We start from the raw sequence: 11,380 nt of genomic DNA, 5'->3' as shown, positions 1-11,380 counted from the left end.
CTTCTCCCTGTTTCGGAGCCTGCCATGGCTCCCCGCTGCTTACCGGATAAAGTCTAAAACCTTTATAAATCCAGTCTTCTGTGATCTGGCTTCTTCTCCCTCCCCAGTCACATCTCAGGCACCATCCCTCCACTCCCCCTGCCCACTCCATGTGTGAACCACACAGAACTTCAGAATGTGTTGTTCCCCAGACACAGTTCACGTTTCCATGCCTTTGTTACTGAGACCCCCTCTGTTGGAAACGCCTTTCTTCTTCTTTCCAGAAAAACAACCACGACTTTCTCCCAAACTCTCCTTGGAATTTTCTCCCTTTTTTGCCTGACAAACAGCACCAACAATACTTGATTGCTCTTATTTCTTTATATGTTCATTCAAAAATATTTATTAAGAATCTACTTTGTAAAAAAAAAAAAAAAAAAAAAAAGAATCTACTTTGTGCTAGGACCTGGAGGCCTTAGTGATACAACAGTAAATAAGGCAGACACAGACCCTGACCTCAAGGGAGTGTCTATCACACCACCCTGTTCCCCCAGAAGCTGCCTTCTGCCTCTCTACCTCTGCTCTGAACCCACTACAAGACGAAAGGACCAGCTGAGCAGGAGACGCTCCATGTGGCCCTCTGTTAATCCCCTACACTGCCCCAGAGTAATCTTTTGAAAGAATGCATCTCTCTGGCCATTCTGCACCCTTCCGATAAAACTTTGATGATCTCACATTACCCACGTTCCTCAACTGGGTCTTCCCCGTTTCGCCAGTGATCCCTCTCAACATTCATTGCCACAGGCAACCCCAAACCGCCTGTATTTTCCCACATCCGCTTTGCTTTGCTTTGTCTCTATGCCTTTGTTCATGCCCTCTCCTTCACCTTAAATGCCCTTCCTTCTCTTCACCTGGTTTATTTGTTATCTACTGCTGTGTAACAAACCACTTGGACAAGTAACTAAAGGCAACGACCATTCTGTGAGTCAGCAGTTTGGTCAGGGGTCAGCTGGGACGGCTCATCTGTACTCCATACGGACTTACAGGGCTCACCCATGCGTTTGTGGTCAGTTGACAGGTGGACTGGGGGCTGGATGATCCTAGAACGTCTCACTCAATAACTGGCAATTCGGTGGGGCTGTTAACTGGAGCATTTCAGTTCAGGTCTCTCCACGCGGCTAGCTTGGGTTTCCTCACGTGGCAGCTGGGTTCTAAGAAGCAAGCCCTCTTCCCTTTTACAGCCATTGCTGAAGTGCCAGCGGCCAAAATGAAGTTCAATCCCTTTGTGACTTCTGACTGACGGAAAACCGGAAAAGGAATTTCAGTGCACACCTTCCCACATTCGCAGGAAGATTATGTCTTCCCCTCTTTCTAAAGAGCTGAGACAGAAGTACAATGTCCGATCCATGCCCATCCGAAAGGACGATGAAGTTCAGGTTGTACGAGGGCACTACAAAGGGCAGCAAATTGGCAAAGTAGTCCAGGTGTACAGGAAGAAATATGGCATCTGCAATGAATGAGTGCAGTGGGAGAAGGCTAATGGTACGACTGTCCATATGGGCATTCACTCTAGCAAGGTGGTTATCACCAGACTAAAACTGGACAAAGACCGCAAAAAGATCCTCGAATGTAAAGCCAAATCTTGCCAAGCAGGAAAGGAAAAGGGCAAATATAAGAAAGAAACAATTGAGAAGATGCAGGAATAAAGTAATCTTGTATACAACTTTCATTAAAAACTGTTAAAATGAAAACAAAAAAAAAAAAAGAAGAAGAAGCAAGCCCTAATGCACAAGCATTTAGGAAGTTTCTGCCTGATCACATTTGCTCAAATCCCATTGACCAAAGTATGTCATATAGCTGAGCCCAGAATCAATATGGAAGAGGTGTGACTCCCTGGGGAGCTATTAAGGTAGCAATCTACCACAGTCTGCCCTCTACCCCTAATGATGCACAGCCTTCCCACATGTGAAATATACACCCCCTACTAAAACACCCAAAGTAGTATCCAATCATGACAGCAGGCTCAAAGTCCTTGATCTCATAACATGCAGCAGGTCTGGATGTGGCTGAATCTCCTGGGGTACAACTCCTTGGGTGTGGCTCCTTTTGATCCAGAAGCCTGTGAGCTAACAAGACAAGAAATCTGCTCCCCATGTGCCCAGCATACAATGGTAAATCACGTACAGGATAACCTCACTAGATGCTCCCCTTAAAAGGGGGAGAAACAGGAGGCACGTAGCAATCATGGAATTCAAAGCCATTCTGGAATCCAGCCAGGCACTATTATCAGGACCCCTACTCCAGAGGCAGGGAATGTTACTTGAATAGAGCTCAGTTCACCTTGGCTTCTAGTTATATCCTCTGGGCTCTTGGTTCTGCCCTCTGAGAGGATTTTCTTTTCCATAAGAAAAGGCCTGTGTGAATATTGGCCAGCTTACTGCCCATAGACAGTTGGGGGGCCCAAGGCCTCGTTTCTTTTTTTTTTTTCTTTTTTTTTTTTTTTGCGGTACGCGGGCCTCTCACTGTTGTGGCCTCTCCCGTTGCGGAGCACAGGCTCCAGACGTGCAGGCTCAGCAGCCATGGCTCACGGGCCCAGCCGCTCCACGGCATGTGGGATCTTGCCGGACCGGGGCACGAACCTGTGTCCCCTGCATCGGCAGGCGGACTCTCAACCACTGCGCCACCAGGGAAGCCCAGCAAATGGGAGTTTTAAATCTCCTCCTCATCACCACCCTGTGTTCCATCCCAGTCCCTACATGTCTCATTTGAGTCATTAACTCCATCCAGCCGGAGACCTTGCTTTAGCAGACACATAATTGCCACACCCTCTAGAGTCCACACTCCCCACCCCTTCCTGAAGTGAAGTGCTTGGGGACCCAGAAAATAGGCTAGGTCCTCATAAACTTATCAAAATAGCACAGCTAGGCCTTCCAACCAGCAACACTCAGAGACTGGGCCATAGAGTGGAAAACAGAGCATGCAGGGTCTTGTCCAGACAGAGCCCAGGTATCTCCGGTAGTTAAGGGGCCTCTGGGTATCCTCATGTCTTGCCAAAAAAAGTAACCATCTCCAGCCCCATCTGTGTGTGTGTGTGTGTGTGTGTGTGTTCCGGTGGGGGGGGTGCGGTTAGGCTGAAACTAAAGCAACTAAAGCGACTGTGCTCTGATAGGAAAGATCCCTGGACTGAGAACCAGAAAGCTGTTAAGCAGGAAAGAAGACACTGCGTGGAGTGCCAAGGAGGAGGCTAGCACATATGGAATGCAGCAGGAAGATGAAAGGAAAAGATGAGGTGGTGGTGAAGGTCAGCCGCCAGGGGCCAGGACATCCAGGGCCTTAAAAATTACCCTCCAGACAATGAGAAGCCAGGTCACCTGACCTTTGAAGAGGGATGGTCCCAGGCCTGGGAGCTTGTGAAAAGTGCAGACTCAGGCAGGTCTACTACTAGACTAGGGAGATCCCAGGGGGGCAGGGGCAGCTGCATTTCTCATAAAGTACCCCAGGAGCTTCTGTTTTTCACCAGAGCCAAGGGCCCCTGGACTGGACCATCTGCAAGGCTTGTTCCAGTTAGAAAATTCCATCAGTCTAAGCTTTGCGAGGCCACCTAACCTCCAAGGGAGGGAGAGGAAAGTGAATCTCCCACTTGCAAGCCCAGGGATGGCTTCCAACAGTGCCATTACACTAATGGAAACTGCAGTGAAGGAGCCAGGACCAACGTCTATGAAAAAATAGGAGAATGGGTAGGCAGGGGGGCAGGGCCAGCCCACAGGATGTCCCCACCAGAATTCACAAAGAGGCCACAAGGATACAAACCAATCAAATAAACCTTTGTTCAAAAAAAATTCACCTCACCGGTGGCTGGGAGAGACAAGTCATCAGCACTGGCTGTTAAAAAAAAAAAAAAAATCCAAGGGCCTCTGATGACTTCAAATTAATGGGGCAAGGACAGGTGCCCCAGGGGATTAAAAGTGTGGTATTCCTTTCTAGTTGGTCCCGTCTCCTCCCCTTTCCCACAGTTCCACAATTTCCCCTCCCACTGCTCTGGGATGCAGCCGTGGAGTGGCTCCGCACTGAGGACTTGGGGCTCCACACCCCAAGTCGACCGGCCAGCTCTCCCACTTACTAACCATGAAGTGGGATGGAGAGTGGGCTGAGATGAACCCAGCAGATTGTGCCCATGGATGTAATGTGCCCAGCAGAATGCTTGATAGAGGGTGGCACCCTTTCCCTTGTCTGAAGACCAAGCAGACAGTACTCAAGGACTTGGGTGGGAGTGGGGGCAGGAGGGGTACATGAAATTGAGAAGAACCTTCTAGCTGTCTGCACCAGGAAGTGCCAGCCCAGGAGCTGAGGGAGACAGTGCCCAAGAGCAGAAAGCCTCTGAAGGGCTGGGTGTTCTAGGTTGGGTGAGGGGGTGGAGCAGGGCTGGGGACCAGGAAAGACCAGGTGCTGCCTTGCTTCTGAAGGGCTGCTCCAATGTGGAAAAACACCCTACCATCTTCCTTTAGAGAAAACCTGGAATATTCCAACACCAAAAACCTCTCACTGGCGGCTCCTGTGGAGATGGGCTCCAGCTGAAAAGGAAACGAGGAGGCATGGGCGCTGCCTAAAGGGGCCCAGTTGCTGGCCTCCATCATCCATCCCTTACCCCTTGGTTGTCCCACAGGCTTGTGAAGCCTAGGTCAGAAGAAAGGATTAAAGCCTTAAAAGGGGAGCGATCTTGGCGGGGCTCTGGGAGGCGGCTAGCGGCCCCTGAGCGGCCCCACCCTCATCTCCAGGGTCCTGAACCCCTCCATCCCTGGTCAGGTCCGCCAGCCACAGTGAGGGCCCCCTTTGGCTGCGGACGGCCACTCTCCCCACCAATATCGGACCGCCTCCTCCTCCCTCTGCCACCCTTTTTCCGCTACCCACTCAGCCTCTGATTGGCCGAGCCCCCGGGCCCTCCCCGCTCCTCCTCTCCCACCCCTGGTGAAAACTGCGGGCGCCGGGCAGGGTGTAGCAACTGGAGGCGGCAGCGCGTCTGGAGGAGGCTGCTGCGGCCGAGAACCGGAGTCCAGGTAGGAGCCAGAGGCAGGGCGGGACCCGGGGCGCAGGGATAGTAGGCCCCCTGGCGCCCAAGCAAGCCCTCCCGATCCGAGGCTTCGGAAAACGGTCGGAGGGCGCCCTGGGAAGGAGCCGCTCAGTGCTTGAGGAGGGGCCTGCTTGCCAGGCAGGGGCAGGAGCCGGACGCAATTGCTGCAGGCCGGGGGCCGCAGCGAATCTTTCGCCCGCTGGGGAACGTTCGCCTGGGGCTGGGGTGCTGGAGAAGAACCGGGAGGAAGGGCGCCAAGGAAAGCCTTGTGTTCTTCTCTCCAGCCAGACGTCCCCAAAGCCAGCCTGCGAAGGCGGGACCGGGGGTGGGGGGGCGGTGAAACTGGGGCATCGGAGGACCGCAAACTGAAGGATATCTCTGCCCTGCGACCTCGCTGCGGGCTGGGTGCGGGGCATCCAAGGAACGGGAAACCGCAGTGCCGCGGGTGGGGGCTGGGGCGGGGACTGGGAGGAAGGCAGGCAGACGGGGGAGGCGAGAACTGGAAAAGGATGAGAGAGGGGGAAGGAGGACCTCAATTGGGAAAGGAGAGGATTGGAATAGGGACACGGAATAAGGGTGGGGTTAGTCGAACGCGGGCTGGAGAGGAGGGAGCGCAAAGCTTCTCCGGGTTCTGAGCTGCGGGGACGCAAGGCCGAGGAAAGGCAAACAGACTGCACCTCCCCTCCAGCTGTCTACCCCTCCCTTTGGCTCTACGTCCCCTTGAGTCCCAGCCCCATTTCTTCCTTTCTAGTTCTAGCCGCTGCTTCCCCCGCTTCCTCTCCTAGATCCCAAGCTCGCCACCCCCTCTGTAACTCAGCGTCTGCTAATCTAAACCAGATGTCGACCCCCCTTTCTTCCCCAACGGCACCTCCGGGTCCCTCTCAGCAGGGGTCTGAGAGGGAATTGACTGCAGCCGCAGGCACCCGGGAGCCCCAGTCTCGCCCCTCCCTCCCCCCTCCCCACACTGGGCTGAGCGCCGGGGACCCTAGACGCGGCTAGCGGCGCGCCCTGCGCACCAGGGCGCACGCACCGGGGCACGGCCCCGCGCACTCGCAGGCACACGCCCCTGCTGTGGCCTCTCCCTGGCGAGCACTGCTGCGGACGGGCTAGGCTACCCGCTCTGTGTCGCCTCGCCAGGATATAGATTCAGCCTAGGCTGCAAAAAAAAGACAGGGCAGAGAGCCTAGGCAGGGAGGCTACCGAAGCTGGACTGGAAAGCTGCAGGCCCAGGAATCCTGCCCAGAGAGCTGGACAATCGGAAACATCTTGGTTCTGATACAGAGAACCTATGCAATAGGATGGCACTGTCGCCTTCCCCACACACAGTCGGGAACACCCTTAGCGGTGTGCCAAGTACAGTCCTACCTGGGGCCCCACACATACCTGACCACGCTCGTCTAAGAGGCCGGAGACGAACGCGGTGGATCACTTACGCTCCAGCAGTGCCAGATGTTTGTCATTTTTCTTAATCCTCATCACAACCCTGTGGGTATCTAAAGCCCAGGTTCATTCAGTACCTTTCGGGCATCTGTTGTATGCCAGGAACCGTTTGGGCATTGGGGATTTTCTTCTGAACGAGAAATAGGTAGGCCCTGAATGAGGAGTTTTTGTTTCATGGGTAGAGAGTTCTGATTTTGCAAGATGAAAAGGGTTCTGGAGATTGGAGACTGTACACTTAAAAATGGTTAAGATAGGGCTCCCCTGGTGGCGCAGTGGTTGGGAGTCCGCCTGCCGATGCAGGGGACACGGGTTTGTGCCCCGGTCCGGGAGGATCCCACATGCCACGGAGCGGCTGGGCCCGTGAGCCATGGCCGTTGAGCCTGCGCGTCCGGAGCCTGTGCTCCGCAGTGGGAGAGGCCACAACAGTGAGAGGCCCACATACAGCAAAAAAAAAAAAAAAAAAAAAAAATTGGTTAAGATAATAAATTGTGTGTTCTGCAAATTTTACAATTAAAAAATTAGGAAGTCCCTGACTTCCTGAAGGAAGAGGAAACGGTCAAGTTAAAGTCACTTACTCAAAGCCACCCAGCTAGTAAGTGTTCAGCACACATACACACCACCGTAGGGTGTGTTCTCCAACCCCCTTGCTTTCCCAGATGGGGAAGAGCTGAGTGGCAGTGTCACATTCACCGAGAGGTGGGAGGGGAGAGGGCTGTAGAGAGGGGCTTGGATGCCCACCGTGGCCATTATGGCCTGTCTCCCAGGGGCCCCCAGTCCTGGCAGTAAGTGCGGGCACACCTGCCCCAGCTCTTGGCTGATTCCCATCCTGTTGCACCCCCAGATCCAGGACTGAGCTCTCGGCACCATGAACCCTACCATTGGCATCACTCTCTTGCTGACAGGTACTGGGCAAGGGGCAGGGCTGGGATTCCAAGCACCCTGGCTGCCTTCCTTTCAGAGAAGCTAGCTTCTTCCTCATGACCTCAGAAAGTAGAGGTGACTAAGGGAGAGAGAGGGCTCCTTTTATCCCTAAGTCAGCTGAGCAACCTAGTTGATCTTCTGATTGCCTGGGATGGTTTTTGGAAACTCAATTCACTGAGCCTGCCCCATACTGAGTTGGAATCTCCAAGTGTGAACCAGGATGTTGCATCAACTCCCCCAAGGTCTCCTGCCCCTGGAACATACTGGTGGGACCCACGACTAGAGTAGAGAGAGGTAGGCTGGGGCCTGCAGCAGGGAAGGTAGACTGGCCCTCAGGGACCTCTGGGCGGGGAGAGGTGCTCAGAGAGCAGACCCTGTACCCCTCCCTGGCCAGGCCTTTCTCTACTGTTAATGTGGATGGGAGGCCCCCTGCTCTACAGGTCCTCACCAACTTGGAGGGGGCATTGCTGGTGCCAGTCTTACAGGTGGCCCGTGGGCAGAAGGTGACCAGCCTGACAGCCTGCCTGGTGGACCAGAACCTTCGTCTAGACTGCCGCCATGAGAATACCACCAACCTGCCCATTCAGTACGAGTTCAGCCTGACCCGTGAGACAAAGAAGCACGTGCTCTTTGGCACCATTGGGGTCCCTGAGCATGCATACCGCTCCCGAACCAACTTCTTCAGCAAGTACAATCTCAAGGTCCTCTACCTGTCGGGCTTCACCACCAAGGATGAGGGAACCTACACATGCGCACTCCACCTCTCTGGCCAGACTCCCATCGTCTCCAGCAGGAATGTCTCTGTGCTCAGAGGTGAGGCAAACCCCCAACAAGACCAAGGAAGCTGGGAGAGGCAGGCTGGGGAGGAACGGGCTGGCTGGGAGAGCTGGCAGTCCCCTTGGCTGGGCCACAATAGGGAGTGGCCCCATAACTTCTCTCCCCTTCCCCCCACTGCTGCCTGTGCCCGGGGGAATCGCTACCTTCAGCATGAATGGGGGAAGGGCTAAGGGGACAGTCAGACAGGCAGAGTGGTGTGGCAGACGCTTCCCCCATGACTGCGGGCAAATCACTTGGCCTCCCCAAACCTCCTTGTCCCCACCTGGAAAACCAGATGGCACTAGCTACCTCACCCACAGTTTTCTTGTGATGATATTTGTTCAAGGGCTCAGGAACCTGCAAATGGGAAAGATGGCTGGTTCTGTCAGACCAGGTTGGCCCTGGTTCCAGCCAAGACATCATGGCGCCAGCCTCCCCAAGGGAAAGCAGCCTTGCCCTGGGCCTGTGCCTGCCCGAGTCCTGGTCGCTCTTCATTCCCGCCCTGCCTCTCTACCCCGTCCTCTGTCCACAGATACACTGGTCAAGTGCGGAGGCATAAGCCTGCTGATCCAGAACACCTCGTGGCTGCTGCTGCTCCTGCTCTCCCTGCCCCTCCTGCAGGCCATGGATTTCATCTCCCTGTGACTGGCTGGGCCCATGGAGAATACAGGAAGCCACAAGGCCCAGTCCAGAGACCCTACTTCTCTGAGTCAGTTGACCCCCCTCCCCCCAACCTCTCACACACCTTGGGGAGAAGTGGGGACCCCTCCGCCCCTAAGGAATCCCAGTGCTGCATGCCATTATCTCCCATTCCCCACTGCCACCCCCTACCCTCTCCGCACGCCACTGCCTACTTGTATTCTTTGTTCCAGAGCTGCTTCTGTCTGGTTTATTTAGGGCTTATCCTACCTTTTCTTTGGCAGTTTGCGAAAAGGGAAGCCAGGGTTGGGGACCTGATGGAGAGTGAGGGGATGGGAGGGGTGGAAGGAGGGAGGGGTATCAGTCCCTCGGGCCGGTCATCCTTGCCCACCGGGACCAGAGGCCTGGGAGAGACCTGGGCAAGGAGGGGGAGGGGTGCGTCTGGCCCTAGCACATCCCTCAGCAGTAGGGATGGCGCCTGAAGACCCCGGATGTGAGGGCACTGCCAAGCGTTTGTGGCCCATCCTGTGAGGAGAGAACCGAGCGTCTCCACGAGCACTTTCCGTCACAGAAAAAAGCCGCCTTTTTACCCTGCAGAAGTCCCCAAGGGGCCTTGGGCCCAGCGTCTGGCCCAGTGAATGAAGATGCAGATTCTGCCTGGGACGCAGTGCTGATGGGTTGTGGAGGCAGGTGGAAGGCAGGGTCCATCATCCCTCCCCCCACTGAGGAAGCTAAAAATGGGAGCCTAGTGTCTCTCACTGGCTCGGCCAGCAGTTGGGAGGTGGCAGAGGACAGGCCCCCTCCCAGGCTATCCCAAGCTCCTAGGAGCTTCCAGAACTCAGACCTGGAGGCAATAAATCAGGCCTGGTGGAGCCCCTGGTTGAGCCACACAGAGTTCGGCCCACATGTTCCCCCAGGAGGCTCCTCCGTCTTCCCCCAGCAGTGCCCGAGCCTTCAGATAGGCCCCCGCCCCAGAGGCCTGCCTTCTCAGGGACCTCTCGGGGGCCTGGGGCTGGCCGTGGGGTGATACCCATAAGTGGACGTGCCTCGAGGGGTGGCTTTTCCCAGCACCCAGCTCTCCACCCGGCGGCTCTTCCCTGTCCTGTGACTGTGTGTAGTGCCACCACAGCTTATGGCATCTCACTGAGGAAAATGAATATACTGTACAATAAAACCAAGCCTCTGGAATCCGTCCTCCTGTCTGTCTCTGCTTTGCTCCTCTCTCCCCAGGCCCACCCCCTTCCCTTAGCCTTGAGGGCCAACCCGCCACCTCCTCCTCTCCCCCATCCCTGCCTTCTGCAGCCCTTCTCCCCCCTGCCCCCCAGGGGTGGACTACTACATGCCCGGCTTCTCAGAACCACTCTACCACGGCACGTTTGCCCAAATAAACAAATGTTCCCTCTCTGTGGACTCACCTGCCCCATGTGTGTGCCAAGCCACATGGCGCTGGTTCCAGAACATGCTAACAGGCACTAAGGCACGGAGTCTGCCTTCTCAGATCTGGATGTTCTCAAAAATGACAGCTTACATCTGCTCTAGAGAGGGGCACAAAGAGGAGGCTCGGGAAGCGAGGCGGTACGTGGGAACTGCCCTCATCATCAAGGTGTAAGGACAAGCATCTCTTCTAATTCCAACATGGCCACATAAAGCACTGGGGGTGGGGAGAGAACACTGAGGCCCGTCCCCAGCTCCCTCCCCTAAAAGTCACTGAGTAGAAAGCGCCCCCTGGTAGTAGGGACTAGAACAGCATCACAGGGTGGTTCCGGGTCTCAGTTGCTGCCAGAGTGAGGCAGCCCCCAGACAACCTTCCCTGCTTTGCCAGGGAATCTGGGGGAGAAGAGTAGTGACTACCCAGAAGCTGACTCATTTGGTATTTAGCGCTGGGTAGGATGGTTTTTCTGAGCATTTACTTTAAGGCCCAGGATCTAAACTCACGTCACTGACTCCCACTCTTGCGACACCTCCCCTTGATACCTGAGCTTTGCCAGTGACCCCCGTAGTGGCCAGGCCGGAAGAGGGCAAGAGAAGCCCTCAAGGAAGAGAGGGAGCTGCCCGTGTCACCTACCACGGGGACCCACCCATCCCCACGTGGGCTGTTGGCCACTCAGGACAGTGCAGCCAGCCTGGACACAGGGCCCTTTTGCTCTGCCCTGATTGCAGCCAAAAAATGAAGAGCCTTTGTCGGGGAAGGGAGTTCAAATGCCACCCTCGGGGTAGTAAGAGCTAAAGCTGGAAGGTCTTTCTGGAAGGAACCAGTAAGCCAGGCGTGCAGCCTCAACTGTGAGAAGCCATGAGACCCTGGCACCCGTGTGAGCCTCCTGTGTGGTCTTTGTCACCCTGGCACTGTTTCCTTGAAGAGTTTAGGGGCCCCTCAACAAGGGTCCCTTTGCAGCCACGCCTGTGGGAGGAGAGCCCAAGGCCACGGAGAGTGGGCTTAGCTTCAGAAGACACAGAGGCCTCTGAGGCCCAGGGGCTATAGGAAGGCAGGGACGGAGAAGAAAGGAACAGGCCTGGGCC

The 11,380-nt window shown here is 55.4% G+C and overlaps 1 protein-coding gene and 1 pseudogene across 1 annotated transcript; both read left to right on the top strand.

Annotated features, from left to right (window-relative positions):
- Positions 1–1,246: 1,246 nt before the first annotated feature.
- Positions 1,247–1,685, top strand: LOC132493632 (large ribosomal subunit protein uL24-like; annotated as a pseudogene).
- A 3,245-nt stretch (positions 1,686–4,930) lies between these two features.
- Positions 4,931–10,051, top strand: THY1 (Thy-1 cell surface antigen). Its single transcript, XM_060104945.1, has 4 exons — positions 4,931–5,033; positions 7,329–7,389; positions 7,886–8,221; positions 8,757–10,051. The coding sequence occupies exons 2-4, from the start codon at positions 7,353–7,355 to the stop codon at positions 8,867–8,869; spliced, it is 486 nt and encodes a 161-aa protein (XP_059960928.1). The 5' UTR covers positions 4,931–5,033; positions 7,329–7,352; the 3' UTR covers positions 8,870–10,051.
- Positions 10,052–11,380: the final 1,329 nt, after the last annotated feature.

The sequence above is a fragment of the Mesoplodon densirostris genome, chromosome 7 (assembly GCF_025265405.1).
Source record: "Mesoplodon densirostris isolate mMesDen1 chromosome 7, mMesDen1 primary haplotype, whole genome shotgun sequence".
NCBI lineage: Eukaryota > Metazoa > Chordata > Mammalia > Artiodactyla > Ziphiidae > Mesoplodon > Mesoplodon densirostris.
Note: the sequence above shows the minus strand (reverse complement) of the source record. Positions and strands in the feature narration are given on the sequence as shown.